General features: G+C 48.2%; 1 protein-coding gene across 7 annotated transcripts in view; it reads left to right on the top strand.

Annotated features, from left to right (window-relative positions):
- Positions 1 to 542: 542 nt before the first annotated feature.
- The window catches only part of DTX2 (deltex E3 ubiquitin ligase 2), a 38,149-nt gene continuing 22,737 nt past the window's right edge, over positions 543 to 15,954 (top strand). For 2 of the 7 annotated variants that reach the window (XM_055339748.1, XM_055339742.1), the window contains exons 1-4: positions 543 to 674; positions 1,030 to 1,182; positions 1,879 to 2,043; positions 13,742 to 14,098. In XM_055339748.1, coding sequence (XP_055195723.1) covers positions 13,831 to 14,098 — 268 coding nt within the window. In that variant the 5' untranslated portion in view covers positions 543 to 674; positions 1,030 to 1,182; positions 1,879 to 2,043; positions 13,742 to 13,830. The other 5 variants (XM_055339744.1, XM_055339747.1, XM_055339745.1 and 2 more) reach the window with 5 other exon arrangements.

Genomic DNA, 15,954 nt, shown 5'->3' with positions numbered 1-15,954 from the left:
TACAGGGAACGTTTCACTGCTTCCTGAATGCATCAAGCACTTTCACATCTCTCTTCCTTTGCAGGAGCTTCCCTGTACTTCATCTGGCAAACCCTCGTGTGCGCTTCAAAATCCAACTCAGGCGTCCCACCCCTTTGTGATGTCTCCCCGACACCTCCTCCAAGTGAATCACACCCTCTGTGCTCCAACTCCTGTGCTTAGAGTCGCATTTATCCCACCGTACTGTAATTATGTGTTTGAGTGTCTGTCTCCCCAAGCAGATATGAAGTTCTCCCAGCAGAGAAACCAAGTTTCTGACTCACGTTTGGAGCCTCGGTACCCAGCACGGGGCATGGCACCACATGTGTACGGGTAATGGCTATCTAAAATGAGTCAGTAAGTTAATGAAGGAGTAAGTCAGTGTGTGAACAGACCAAGAAGGAAGAATAGATACACCTGAACTGGTGCGCGTGGGATTGGGTCCCGCCCCGCCCCCAACACATGGAACTACACTTCCCAGAAGACCCCGCGACCTGGGCATGCGCACTGGAGCGCTAGGAAGCTGCGACGCCGAGTTTCACTCTGGCTGCCTCTTCGGAGTCGGAGCTTCAGCCCGAGCGGTGCCCAGGCCGGCCCGAGCTGCAGCCCCAGCGCGGCGGTGCCCTCACCCGGCCCCCTCGTCTTCCTCAGCCTCGGTGAGAGGGGCGGGCGGGCCACCTGCCCGTCGCCAGGGCTGGGGTCCCGGGGACGCGGGGGGGACTGAGCCGAACTGGGACCGGAAGGGGGCGGGCGTGGGACTGAGGGAGGGCTGGGCCGGGCCGGGGAAGAGCCCCGTGGTGAGGTCCGGGGGGACTGGGAGGACCCGCCGCGGGGCTGGACCGGGGCCGCGGCCGCCGGCGGCGGGAGCTGGGAGAATCCGACGCGCTGGCAGCTTTGGGACGGGTCTGGGTGCGAGGGTGAACGCCCGGTGGGAGCCGAAGGGCTGGCAGGGGGAGGGGCGCAGACCCCGGGAGTTTGGGGCCGTGGCGAGGAGGACACCCCTTCCCACAGGAGCGGGCGGAGGCGCTGGAGATCCTGTCACTGGGCTCCGGGGCTCGCGGGGTCGATTCTGCTGGGTTCTGGCTTCGGGCGGACGACTTGCTGCGGCCCGGGGCTGTACTTTTCGAAAGAGTTTGCCCCCAAACTCTGCTTCCCATGCCTCAGGTAGGGGTCGCCCTCCGGGAAACTCCGGTTTCCTGGGGGCCCTGGGTTCCTTTTGAGGGTTGCGTAATGTACGTTGGAGAGGATTTAGACGACTTTTTTTTTACTTTTCTGAACCTGCCCTGTCGCCCGCTCCGCTCCCCTCCAACCAGCTGCTCCCTTCCACACTGGTTCCACTTCCCTAAGTGCCAGTAACAGTGGAAATAGTGTGTGCACGCACAGGCTCCTGGACCGTTAAGAATTAATTCAAGAGTACTTCTGCCTGCTATCCTATCCTAGCTCCTCTAGAGTTCTAGAAGGTCGACGTTGTGGTAGCCAAAATCGGGCTTTACCCTCACGGTAACTATAACTGGGCCTCTTACTCATTTGCTGCGTGACCTTGGCCAAACTTTTACCTTCTCTGGTGTGTTAATCTCCTGGATTCTTACGCTGCAGACTGACTTAGGAAGCCCATTCAGGCCTTTACGTGAAAGAGCTGAGGTGTGTGTGTGTGTGTGTGTTTGTTTCCACCATCCCCTTGATTATCGAGTGGGTAGAGGGAGACTGTTGTACCTTCTGTCCTGCCCAGGCTGTTGAAAAATAAATCTGGTGGTTTCCAGTCCCCGGCCGCAGCGCACAGACCCAACATCTGTGCATTCGTTTTCACTGACTGCTGTTTCTCAATTTAAAACCTGATCATCTTTTTCCTTGTTGGCAAAGGTGCCCTGGAATTTGTGTTGCTGAGTCAGCAAGGCTTTCCGATTTGCTCGGTTTTTGTTGTTTGCATTTTATATCAAGATGGGAACTCAAACAAGTCATTCCTCCTAAGGATCTAGTGTCTCTGTCAAGAAGGGACAGTTTGTGCCAGCTCTCCAGAGAGAAAAGGTAAGAGTGACAGGGACTTTACATTGCTGCCTTCTGGATCTGGTTTTCAGTAGAAGAGGTGGAGACTGGGGAGGGTGAAATTTGAGGTCTCCCGGATGAAAGTCAGCCTTGGGAGTTGATTGTTGATTGCCAACTGTCTCAAATAAAGTCAAGTGCTTTCTTGCCAAGGGTTTCTTCTGTTTAACCAGTCTTAGAGGATGCTTTACACATGGTTTTCACTTAAGACATGCTTTATTGGGTGAAGGACACAAGTCATGATTTCTGTATCTGAGCTGGAAATTTTTATTTCTTTTGTTGCCCGCACAAAACTGGGTGCCTTCTTTGTGTCAGGCCCCATGCTCAATGGTGGGGCACAGTGATGAGTGAGAAGAGCTCTGTCATCTGGGAGCTCATCATTTGGTGGAATGGACTGTCCGTTCCTAGACAGACCCTAGACAGTGGCAAGGAGTTGTTGGTGTGCTATGTGTTGAGGTGGGAGGAATCACAGGGCAGAGCCCCAGCCCCTCGACCCTGTTTGTCCAGGAAGGGATAGGAGGGAAGGTCAGCAAGCTTCTAGAAGAACATAATTGAGGTGAGTTGTGAAGGACTTGAAAAGGAGAGCAGAAGCCTGGCAGAGGAGTGGGCATCTGCAGAGTCCAGAAGTTACCTGGTACGCATGGGCCAATGTAAGTAGCTCTATGTGGCTAGAGCGACAGGGATGGGTGTGAGGTGGAGGAGGCTGGTTAGGTAGGCAGAGGGAAAGTGTGGATGGTTTTGTGGGCCACACTAAGGCTCTGGGAAGCAGGATTTTAGCAGAATTCCATGAGGGCATTTTAAATGAGCACACTGGCTAGAAAGTATGAATGGATTAGACTGGATTATTCTCTTTGTGACTGTTTCCTTACACCATGCCAGCTTTTGATAGAGGGAGAGTTAGATATAGATGTTGCCCTCAGTTTCTTCATAGTCTCCTTGAAGAGATAGAATGGACATAGAGAACTGTAAAGGGCAGGCAAGTGCTGTGGAAGTTGAGAAGAGGGTGTTTTCTTTCAGTTGGGCGTCTCGAAGCATCATGGAAGTACGTTTAAATTGGGTCTTGAAAGGAAGTCTGGGTGGCCCAGTCTGTTGAGCGTCTGCCTTTGACTCAGGTCATGATCCCGGGGTCCCAGGATTGCTCACTGGGGAGTCTGCTTCTCTCCTCCCCCCCCCCCCCCCGCCCCATGCTTGTGCGTCCTCTCTTGCTCAGTCTTTCTCTCAAATAAATAAAATCTTAAAAAAAAAAATTGAGTCTTGAACGTATGGGTTAGGTGAGGATGTGTGGCCAGATGGGTGGGATTCTTCGTAGAGCTGAGGCATGGGGGGGTGGGGAACTGGATGTATGTAGGGGTAGCAGTTGTCACTTAAACTCTTGGGGAATGGATTGGGGAAAAGGAGGTGTAGACAAAAAGAAGGTATTGAAGGCAAGTACGCTGGCAAATACTGTTGATAGGGATGAATCAGATTGTGATGGGCTTTCAGTGTCAACCCAAGGAACTTGAAATGTATTCGGAAAGTATACTTTGGGAGGCTCTATATTGTACCTGCCTCTCAGGTGAACCAGGAGAGAGAGTTGGAGAAGCCAGTTGGAAAAGAATACTTGTCAGTGTGAGAGGCACTTAGATCCCAAGCGGATGCTGGCAGTAGGGGCTGAGGAGGTGAGGACGGAAGAGAATGCAAGCCGTGGTGGCGGCTGTGGGTGAAAAGTTGTGAGGAGCTAGAAACCCAGGTTTTTCTCCTAATTGCCGGGGGCCAGGGAATCCAGGGAAAGCAGAATTAAGAAGGAAGGTGAGGGGTGCCTGGGTGGCTCAGTGGTTGAGCAGCTGCCTTTGGCTCAGATTGTGATCCCAGGATCCTGGGATCAAGTCCCATATTGGGCTCCCTGCGGAGAGCCTCTTTCTCCCTCTGCCTATGTCTCTACCACTCTCTGTGTCTTTCATGAAAAAATAAATAAAATATTAGAAAAAAAAAAAAGGGAGGTGAGTTTGTCTTCAGACATCTGGGGGAAGGTGCCAAAGAAGCCAACAGGAATGGGGCCATGGGCTCCACAGAAACTGTGTACCAGGACTAGTGCTTGGCAGTTGATGTAAGATGTGTTTAATTTTTACCTCAGGTAAACACAGAGCTAGATTAATACACACTAATCACTATTCATGTGTGGCTTGCTTTTATTTATCTCCTAAGTTTTTTTTTTTTTAATAAAAGATTTTATTTGAGAGAGGGTAAGAACACTCAGAGTGAGCATGAGAAGGGGGGAGGGGCAGAGGGAGAAGCAGCCTCCCTATTGAGCAGGGAGCCTGACTTGGGACTCAGGATTTGATCCCAGGACCCCTAGATCATGACTCAAGCTGAAGGTAGATGCCCCTCTAAGTGACTTTTAATGAATGTAGTAAACTCTTGCATTCCAATCACCTGAAGCAAAAGCTTGAGAGGGAAATATATGTATAATCATTTGGTCTTTCTCCCCATCCTGAGATAGCCATCATCCCCTAGCTTTGTGTTTATATATTGTACCTATGTGTTTCTAAGGAAAGTAAAAAAAATATTGCTGAGATTTATCCATATTATCGCATGTCATCTAGTTCATTTGTTTTCACTGGTGAATAATCCATGGAGTGAATACACTACAGTTCAGGCATCTAATCTTCCACTGATGGGCACTTAGTTGTTTTCCAGATTTTTCCTATTGCAAATCTGCTGCTCTAGACATTTCCATACACATCTGTAGTACATGTGCAAGAGGTTTTCTTGGGTTTGAACTTAGGGGTGATATTTTGCTGGGTTATAGAGTAAATAAATGTGCAGCTTTCATAGATATAGCCAAACTACTTTCTGAAGAGGTTGTACCAGTTCACAGTCCATTAGTACCAGTGTATGGGACTTGTAGTTGCTCCATATTCTTGCCATCACTCATCATAGGCAGACTTTATTTTTGCCAATTGAATGGGTATAAAATGGGATCATTGGAATTGTGATTTCTGTGTTCCTGAGCCCTGACGTTGAATATCTCTTCATAAGCTCATTGACCTATGTGTTTCCTGTGAAAATTTGTTCATGGTTTTTGCCAATTTTTTATTATTTACTGATTGTAAGAGTTCTTTGTAGATTCTTGATTTTGAGCCTTTGTTCATATTGTGAATATTTTCTTCCAGCTTGTATTGTACTCTTTCTACTTTATTTAAGACCTCTTTTGGGATGCCTGGGTGGCTCAGTGGTTAAGTGTCTGCCTTCAGCCCAGGACGTGATCCTGGGGGCCTGCTTCTCTCCGCTTATGTCTCTGCCTCTCTCTGTGTCTCTTATGAATAAATGAATAAAATCTTAAAAAAAAAAATCTCTTTTGTAGAATCATCTTAATTTTAAGATAGTGGAATTTTGTTGTTGTTTTTGTAGTCAGTGTTCTGTGTCTTGTTTAAAAAATCTTTCCCTGACCTTAGTCCTTGCCTTTAAGGAGCCTCTGCCCTAGTGGAGGGCCTGGTAGATAATTGCACTCAGATGTTACATGGATATTGATTGTTAGAAGTGGCCACTTCTGCCTGTGGGCAGAGTGGGTATAGGAAAGATTTCACAGGGTAGAGCGTCTCAAGCTGTAGTTCCTCCTTGGGTGCTGGGGAAAGACATGTCTGCAGAGGACAGAGGCACTTTCCTACTTCTTGACAGAGAAATGGGTTCAGAGAGGTATTTTTCAACTTTAGGACAGTGGGAGCATGGTGATAAGATGTTGGGGAAGCTGTAAACTAACCACTCCAGTTAGTTTGCACGTTATCTCTGGCCGTTTTCACACTATCGTGGCAGGGTTACATCAATGCAACAGACCCCCTTTGTTTTGCAAAGCCTAAAATATGTACTCTTTGGCCCTTTAGAGGAAAAGTTTGCTGAGTTCTGCCATGATAAGTTGTGGTAACTGTGGTAACCTGATGAGTGTGTCCCAGCCACCACAGTGGTTCAACTAGTTATTGCTGGATGGGTTATGAATCTAGGTCAGCACTGCAAGTGTTGCCAACTTTTCTACTTTCCAGAAGCTGAAAATCTGGATTTTTTTTTTTAATGGTGAATATTCCAATTTTAAACAATAACTCATTTAACAACAACAACAACAAAAAGAAACCCCTGAAAACTGTCTAGGCCAGGAAAAACACACCTGGCAGGCCGATGTGTCCAGCATGAGCATACCTCTTCTGTCTCAGTGGGTCTGGAAATGATTTGGGTTTCCTTATTCCTGTGGATTCTTGGGCAGGTTGCTTATCTTCTTTTGCCTCCTGTCCTCATCTCTAAAGTCAAGACTGGCGCCCAGTACCACAAGGCTTAAATAAGAACCCGTGTAAGGTGCTTAGTGCCTGGTGCCTTGTAAGCTTAGGTTGGTGACCATCACTGTTAGTCCTGCCACTGCTTTTACTGCTGTCCCATTTTGACCCCCTGTGTAGGCCTGGGGATCAGGGCTGTGTCTGACTAGCTGCCAGTGGCCACATTGCTCCTGGCAGAGAAGGAGCCGGCATGGCAGGTTCTCAGTGCTGGTGGAGGAGGTTGCCTACAGGGAATCAAAGATTACTAGGGCCTGCCCCCTGGCTACCCTGGGCTTGCTTTTTTATTTATTTATTTATTGAGAGCACGAGCAGGGGGAGGGGCAAAGGGAGAGGGACCAGGAGAATCCCAAGAAGGCTCGGTGCTTCACTACAGAGCCTGAGGCGCGGTGCAGTCTCACAGCCCTGAGATCATGACCTGAGCTGAAATCAAGAGTTGGACGCTCAATTGACTGAGCCACCCAGGCGCCCCACCCTGTGGCTTTCTGAGGCCTACTGGGAAGATTCTGCTCTGACCTGCCCCTGGAGGGCTTAGGCAGGCCGCCGCTAGTAGAGGAGTTGTCACTTCCCTTCCAGCAGCCCGAGTGTGAGGGGCAGATTATGTATTAGTGTCCTCCATCTTTCAGAAATTTAGTAAGTTTTGGCTGGCCCTGTCTTTAGCCATCTGTTTTTTTTTTGTTTGTTTTATTTTAAAGATTTTATTTATTCATTCATGAGAGACAGAGAGAGAGAGGAGAGGCAGAGACATAGGCAGAGGGAGAAGTAGGCTCCATGTAGGGAGCCCGATGCGGGACTCGATCCCGGCACTCCAGAATCATGCCCTGGGCTGAAGGCAGGCGCCAATCTGCTGAGCCACCCAGGGATCCCCTAGCCATCTGTTTTCGAGATAAAAGCCTCATCTTACAGTGTCTACCTATTGCAGTAGTTCAGGTCTGTGGATGGTCTGTTTTTGTTTTTGTTTTGTTTTTAAAAAATTTTATTCAGGGATCCCTGGGTGGCGCAGTGGTTTAGCGCCTGCCTTTGGCCCAGGGCACGATCCTGGAGACCTGGGATCGAATCCCACGTCGGGCTCCCGGTGCATGGAGCCTGCTTCTCCTCTGCCTATGTCTCTGCCTGCCCCTCTCTCTCTCTCTCTCTCTCTCTCTCTCTCCCTGTGTGACTATCATTAAAAAATAATAATAAATAAATAAATAAATAAAAATAAAAAATTTTATTCATGAGAGACAGAGGCAGAGACATAGGAAGAGGGAGAAGCAGACTCTGAGGGGAGCCTGAAGCGGGACTTGATCCCAGGACCCCGGGATCATGACCTGAGCCAAAAGCGACACTCAACCATTGAGCCACCCAGGTGCCCTGTGGGTAGTCCGTTGTATGCCTTTTCTTGTTTTTAATTTTTAAAAATTTTTTAACATTTATTTTTTAAAGATTTTATTTATTTATTCATGAGAGAGACAGAGAGAAAGAGAGGCGTGAGACACACAGGCAGAGGGAGAAGCAGGCTCCACGCAGGAAGCCCGACATGGGACTCGATCCCGGGTCTCCAGAATCACACCCTGGGCTGAAGGCGGCGCTAAACCACTGAGCCACCCGGGCTGCCCCGTTGTATGCCTTTACTTGGAACTCAGAGATGGGGATGTGTGTTGGCCAAAGAAGTGCCATGGTACTTTGATGAGGTCTGTTGTTTGCAAAACCCCACAGAGATAGCAGCCATTTAAAGTAACGATGTTAAGTCATGGTGGTGGTAGTGGTTTGGTTTATATTTGTGGTCTTTTAAAAGTGTTGGGCATTTTAAAGCGATGTGTTGCTTGCTGATAATAGAAATAATACTTTCTCTCTTTAGAAAATGTAAAAAGTTGAGGTATGTGAGGAAGTAGAATCAAAGGCCTCTTCCATACGCCCTCTTCTCTAGTCAAAGGCAGCCAATGTGAACACTTTGGGAGGTTTCTGTTGAGTTTTCTCTGTGCTTCTCTTTTAACTGTCAGAATAGTGCTATGGTAAATATCTTTACATCAAAGGTTTTCTATAATCTGTTTAGATTGATTATTGGGTCAAAGCAAGTAAACATTTCTAAACCACTCCATACATATTATCACACTTTGCTGGAAAGGGTTTAGCCTTCCCAGGGGTAGGAGGACTCCGTGTACTCCTGCCAGCACCAAGTATTGAAATTAAGCTTTGTTTCGCTTTGGGTTTTTTTGTTTGTCTTTAACTATTTTGATAGGCAAAAAAATAATGTTCCGTTGTCTTTAATTTGCATTAAAAATGTTTCTAGTCCAGTAGAACATTTCTTTGCTGTGTTTGTGTGCAAGATTGGCCTTTCCCAGGTCTGTGGGAAGGCATCTTGACAGGGCCCTGGTGGCTTGCTGCACGGTCTCGAGGTCTAGGAAGGTCACGTTCCTTGTGTCAGCTGGTGGGTGTGGAGTTTCAGGCTGAGCTTCTTGGAAAGGCCCCGAAGGAGAGGCGGCTTAGGAAATAGGGCTGGGCTCACTGTGTTCCTGTCCATGCTCCTCAGAACTCCTCTATTCTGCAGAAGAGCATCCTGAGCCTCAGGAGAGGTAGGCAGAGGCCATTTTTGTGTCAGAAAGAGCACCCCACGTTCCTACATTTTACATATCAGTGGGTGGCCTGTGGTTCCATTTGCAAACAGGTTCCGCTGCTCATCCAACTGCCTAAGTAGTAGAGCCTACAGAAGGGGAGGTGACTGTCCCAAAGTCACCTGAGGGTGCAGCACACCTGTGTGTGAGCTGAGCAGAGGGGGATTCTGACAGCTGTCTCCATCTCCATCTCCCCCTCGGGACAGCAGACGGTGGGGGCCAGCCACAATCCCTGTGTGGACGGAATGGTGAACCTCTGAGCCCAGGCCTGTGCGAAGCTGGTACATGTTTCGGTGGGCTTTGGAGGGATGAACCAGTCCTCATGTATTGGCAAGGTGACGATCACCCAGCCTGAGCACTGCCCTAAAAACCGCATCAGACTCTCTCCCCAGCGGCTGCAGCTGTCGTGGGGATCCGCTTGTGTGGTTCACACACCCTGAGGCCCACAATTAGGCAAGATGATTTTTGCTCAGATTCTTGTGCCAGCTTGATCTTGTTCTAAAGCTCTTCTAAATCCTCTGTGGATAGAAAGACTCTGGGACTCATGTAGCTTTTTTTTCTTTTGTGTGAAAACGCCTCCCTAGTAGAATAGCAGCAACCACCTGTGCCTCACAGTGCAGCGCTATGGACAGGATTTGTAGCTAAATCCAGCAAGAGGATGCAGAGGGAAGTGGGGACGATTTTTCTCATGGTCTAAATTGTTAATGTTTTTTAGAAAGTAACTTTGGGCTCATCCTAAGACTTAATATTATGACCTTGTGGAACATTTGCAGGTACAGAAAGAGGTAAAAAAACAAAACCATAATTCTGTCACTCCTATTAAAATTTCAGTTGTTCCTTGCAGCTTTTTTCCCCCCCTTCCTTCCAGCTCATTTTTTTTTTTAAATTTGTTTATTTTTAGTAATCTCTGCACCCAGCATGGGTCTCGAACTCACAACCCTGAGATCAGGTGTCACATACTCTTCTGACTGAGCCAACCAGGTGCCCCAATTCTTAATTCTCAGTTTTATTTTACAGTTCTCTCGCCTGTAAAATGGGGACAATCCTTACCTTCAAGGGCAATTGAGGTTGAGCAAACTTAGAGGACCAGAGCACCCTGCAGTCGGTGCCCAGTGAACAGCACACTGTCCTGTCTGACAGCAGAGCAGGTGCAGTTCCATATCTTGTATGTTGTATGTGTTGTAAGCAGTCATAGGTCCATAGGCCGTTTGTAAACATCTTTCGAGACTCCTATTCCATCATTAGAATATCCTGTAGCTTCTTTAAGAATTCCCTTATGTAGGGATGCTTGGATGGCTCAGCAGTTGGGCACCTGCCTTCAGCTCAGGTCATGATCCCAGGATCTGGGATTGAGTCCCACATTGGGCTCCCTGCAAGGAGCCTGCTTTTCCTTCTGCCCGTGTCTCTGCCTCTCTCTCTGTCTGTGTCTCTCATGAATAAATAAATAAATCTTTAAAAAAAACAACAATTCCCTTATGTAGATGTTTAGGTTACTTCCAGATTGAGGCTTTTTTCCATGGCCAATTATAGTAATTATTTTCATAATTAAGAACACCTTCAATAGCTCCTGTCATTAGGAGCTGAAACAAATTAGGTTTTTGAACTACAGCTTCATGATGGCTGAAGTAGTTGTAGAAAACGGGTGCCTTGACACGGCCCTTGTATGTGCATAATTGCTGCGTTCAAGTGGAACGCCAGTGGGTGTTTCTGGGCATTGCTTCAAATGTGCCCCAAGTCCCCTGGAGCAGAAGGTTCTCTCTCTCTCTCTTGTCTGCTGGAGTTTCAGACCTTTTGGGATATTAGGCATTTGAAGAGCTGAAGCCCCAGCCGTAGGACAGCTGTAGCTCTCCCTCAGGGAGTTCCTGTTCCCATGGGGAGACAGACCCTGAAACCAATAAATGCAGTCGTTTGTGTTCAGATTAAGTGGACTAGGCCAGGAAGGTGGATGGAGTCAGCACTTTTCGGGTGAGGGTGTGGGTCAGAGGGCTCAGGAGAGGGGGTGCTATGGCTGGTTCTAGAAAGATGGGCATGTTTCCTTGGGTTCTTTGGTGGAGAGAGGACTAGAGTCTGGACACATGTAGTAGCAGGATCAACAGCTCAGAGGTGGTAGGGAATGACTTTGAATGTTCTGGCACTTGCTAGAATTTGTTGTGGCTGGACATAAGGTGGGGACAATGGTATGAGGGAGGGACAGTGGCTGTGTGCCATGTCTTCTTCATCTCTGGGTCTCCAGTACCCCAACAGTGCCTGGATGAAGGTGGGCCCTTGGTGTGTGGAGGCCAAACACTTTCATGAAAAACTTCAGCTGCAGCTCTAGCCCATATCTCTCAAGCTGTTTGGCAGAGTTCTGCGAGTTGGTTCATCTGAGGATGTGCGGACATGCTGGAACATACCAGGTGTGCTAATATATGGCAGGCCACTGCTGCCTGAGAGATGAGTGATGCCTGCCAGGAGGTGCCAGAAGGAAAGTCTGGGCTCAGGATTAATTGGCTCTGAAACCAGTCCTGTGATTTGTACCTGGATGTGGTTATAGAGACTTCTAATTGCAGTCACTGAGCTAATAAGCCAGCCAGCCCAAGGGCATCCCAGGTCTGATCCTCCAGAGTGGGATGTGTGCTTTTGTTGGAGCAGTCGATAGCTCACTGGCAGCCCTGGCACCCCCAGGTGTGCTCCGAGTTCTTGTAGGCCTGACTCATCCATCGCCCACATTCTCATGCTGTGTAGTTCAGTGCTACCCTGGGCCACCACTCCTCACCCAGACTTGAGGGGTGGGGACAGAGGTCCTAGTGTGGCAGGCAGCCAGGGTGGGGGGAGTGGGGGGTGGGGGGGGAAGCAGGGCAGAGAAAGGGAGGGAGGGGACAGGCTTGGAAGATATGCGCTGGGTTCCTACTGCTTTGCGGAGTGCTTTGTTCACTGAGAACAGATGTTGGTATCATTTTCAGGTGGGAGAAAGCAAACTTGGAGAGCTTAGGTACCTTCGTCAAGATGATACAGTGAATAGAGTAAGCCCATGCCTGTCATTTTCACACACCACTCCAGATCAGCCTGCCTTGCGGAGCAGGGGTTTGGAGCCTTCTCGAAACCTTGATGGTGCAGAGCTGTCTCAGGGACAGCAGTGAGAGCCCAGGGTCCCAGCCTATTACCAGCTGTGTAACCAAGTCACGGCCACTCCCTGGGGTGCAAAATGGGGAGACAGTTCAATGTGTGTGTGAGGGGTTTGTGTAAGAATCAGAGCAGATAGTGTGACTGGGAACCCTGGGTGGATGTGCTGTAACAGCTGAGAGTGCTCAGGGCTTGGGATGGGGGTCTCTTCTCTCCTCCCTCCTTTCTCAGCGGGGTTTGTAAGTGGAGCCCAATGAATGTAGAGTCAGGTTGAGCTTTCCCTGTCCAAGAAATGGACATTAGAGCTGAGTTGATCTGGGTTTGCCTCTGCTGTCACTTAGCAATATTTGTGTGCCCTTCAATAAGACCTTGACCTCTTTTGAGCCTTATCATAAAGTGGAAGTACCACCTTGTCCATCTATTAGTCATACACGAGACAAGTATATTTGGTATTTGTCACTAAATTGGTCCTGTTCCTCTTGCATTCTGGGGCCCTAACACGGTACCGTGTTCTTCAAACAGCTGCAGGCTACTTTCCATTTAGCTGTATTTTGAACTAATATGTATAGAGCACTTAGGTCATGACAAGGCCTCTGCTGGGGCTGGCAGTACGACTGTGGACAAGGCAGATGCCTCGGCTTGCTGCTGTCTGGAGAGGCAATATGATCTGGAACATGTCTATAGACATCAGAGTTCTGGACACTGCTGCAAGGGGGAAGCTCACATGACGGGTGGCTAGGGAAAGCCTTCCTGCACCACATAGGCTAGGCCTCAAGTCTGAGTAGAGTTGACAAGGGAACAGGATGGGCTGGGATAGCTGGGAGAAGAGTGTCTCAGGAGATGAGTGTAAACCCTCTGGGCCTGAGCAGTGGTCAGCAAGACCCAGACTATGGTGCGGAGAGGCTGGGCTTCAGCTGCTGTGAGATTTTAATGTTTAGGGTACCCTTCATGGCTAATGATGCCTACTGGGGCAGCCTGGAGACCTGGGCGGAGTTAGGACTGTGCTTTGAGTCTCAGTTCTGCCACTGAGCCTTTGGGTGTCCTTGAGCCCTCAATCTTTTGTGAGACAAAAGTTTTTCCAATCTGTAGCATAACAGGTATCTCACAAACAAACAGTAGTCTTCACCAAACAGTGTAAGTAAGGGATTTGGGATTACTCATGAAAACACAGGATAGGGCAGCCCGGGTGGCTCAGTGGTTTAGAGCCACCTTCAGCCCCGGGCCTGATCCTGGAGACCCGGGATCGAGTCCCACGTCGGACTCTCTGCGTGGAGCCTGCTTTTCCCTCTGCTTGTGTCTCTGCCCCTCTCTCTCTCTCTCTGTCTCTCATGAATAAATAAATAAAATCTCAAAAAAAAAAAAAAAGAAAAGAAAACACAGGATAAAAGGATACACTCACTAGTTAGGTCAGAGGGAGATGATTGGTAAAAAGAAGCTGGGCTGATTATTAGCACCCGAAATTCACTCCACTCAATCTCCCTGAACATTTGCAGAGGCAGGTAGGATGCTTGATTGACTGAATTCTTCCTCGCTGCCTGAGCAAAGAGACAGGATCAGGTATTGATTCACCATGTTTTTAAGGTATTAGAAGAAAAAATTATTGTGAAAAAGTAGCATTTTTCTCTCCCCGCAGTCAGGCTGACTCTCAGGGACACTATGTGTGTTGTTAACTGTTTGTCCTATTTACAGGTCTGCTGGAAGCACTGGGCAATGATCCTGAGACTCCAACCCAGAGTGGTCTGAAAGCATTTGGGAAAGAAGAGGGAATCTTGGGGAAGATGGCCATGGCCCCAAGCCCTTCCCTGGCTCAGGTGTACACCAGTCCCGTGGCAGTGGCTGTGTGGGAATGGCAGGATGGGCTGGGCACCTGGCATCCCTACAGTGCCACCGTCTGCAGCTACATTGAGCAGCAGTTTGTCCAGCAGAAAGGCCAGCGCTTCGGGCTGGGGAGCCTGGCCCACAGCATCCCCTTAGGCCAAGCTGACCCCTCGCTGGCGCCTTATATCATTGACCTCCCCAGCTGGACCCAGTTCCGCCAGGACACTGGTAAGATACTTCTTGTCTCTGGTACATGTCAGAGTGCCTGTGTTGGGGTTATATATAGGAATGACTCTCAGAGCTTCATTCTGTCCCTGAAATGCACTCATTTGGGAGGCAGGTGCCATGAGTGGTACCAGGTACTACAGTATGAGATGTACCTCTCACTGGTAGCGAGTGCCTCGAGAGCAGAGTGCATAGGCCCTCATAGCCCCTTCCCCCTTGTTTCCCAAACCTCAAATGCCTGCTTCCACCTGCAGAGATTAGAGGGTCTTGCAGACAGGCTGGCATGGAATAAGTGTGTGTGCTGATAAAGAGGGCCTAGTGAAGACTTATGCCTCCACTGCACTATCTGCGTGACCTAGTTACGCAGGTTATTTCTCTCTCTTATTATGCTCATGTGTGGGTTTTTTTGTGGGTTTTGATCAATATTACTGAGAATGGGATCACCAGCTTCCTCCCAGAGCCATGCCCTGTCCTTCTCACCCAGGGGTTCTCAACTGGGGGTGATTTTGTCCCCCAGGACTTTGACAGTGTTGGAGATTTTTTTTTTTAAAGATTTTATTTATTTGTTCACGAGAGACACACAGAGAGGCAGAGACACACAGGTAGAGAGGGAACCAGGCTCCATGCAGGGAACCTGATGTGGGACTTGATCCCAGGATTCTGGAATCAGGTCCTGAGCCAAAGGCAGACGCTCAACCACTGAGCCGCCCAGGCATCCCAGTCACAGTGACTGTTAATCAGGGAATGGAACTGTAGTGTTGTGAGAGGACGAAGTTTGAACTTGAGTGGCCAGGTCACAAGGAAGGAACGAAGACAGGCCCGAGGGAGGGGCAGGTTGTCCCTTGAAGGGACTTTGACTTTTATTCTGAAAGGAGGAACCTTAGGATTTGGGCGGAGGAGTGCCGTAATCTGATTTGGAGGTGAAGAGTATCCGTGTGGCTGCCATGGAGGCAAGGGTGGAGATCAGGAGACCAGTAGAAGTGAATTTGATGATCATCTTTTGGCAAGTGCTATTGGAAACATGGCCCGAATTATTTCTCTTCTTTTGCTCTGTAGTCTTCAGGTTTGGTTTATTAAGAATATAAGCTAACCACAGGGTGTTTCCCAATAGTTGCTACTTGAGAAGTCAAAGGGATTGTTACACCCATGTAAGGGACTTATGTAAAAAATGAATAATGAGCTTTATAAAGTTTTAGAGATGTAAGAAATATTCATGGCCTAATATAAGAAAATAGTCTGGAAAATTTTTCAGTGTGATTGTCAGCTTCCTAAGGGTAGATGCCTAGGAGACCAGATGGGAGGAATGCATGGCGATACAAGCTGTTTGGTTAGTCTTGATGGTTGGATTATAGATGGTTTAATTTTCTATATATTTTTTCAGTTTATTTTTTTTTAAAGTGAGGCTACCTATTTTTCATCATTAGAAATATATTTTTTTGATAAATGAAAATTTACTGTTGTGTTTTCACCATCAAAACTGAGGATCTTTGTCTTTCCTTCTTGCCTTCGTATAAGACCAAAAGAGAGGCATTGTCTACTTTGACAACCTTAATGCCAATTCCAGGAATGTCATCCACAGCATGACCTTTGTGACCAAATCCAGCAACCAGAACCTCATAATTTTCCTCAGTAAAATTCAAACAACCATAAAGAGTACAAAGGCAGTGATTCTTTTTTTTTTTTTTTTTCCATTCTTGATCAGCTGGACCCCAGCACACTTCCTGATGGCAGAATTTGGCTGCTTGGCTTCAACCCCTACTTTTTCCAGCACAATTCCTTTTGCATGGGAAATGCCTCCAAAAGGGTTGGCCGTCAGGGCTGTGCCCAAATAGGCTTTCTTGTACCGTTTTTCATGCCAC

The sequence above is a fragment of the Nyctereutes procyonoides genome, unplaced genomic scaffold (assembly GCF_905146905.1).
Source record: "Nyctereutes procyonoides isolate TBG_1078 unplaced genomic scaffold, NYPRO_anot_genome, whole genome shotgun sequence".
In the NCBI taxonomy this organism is placed as follows: domain Eukaryota; kingdom Metazoa; phylum Chordata; class Mammalia; order Carnivora; family Canidae; genus Nyctereutes; species Nyctereutes procyonoides.
Note: the sequence above shows the minus strand (reverse complement) of the source record. Positions and strands in the feature narration are given on the sequence as shown.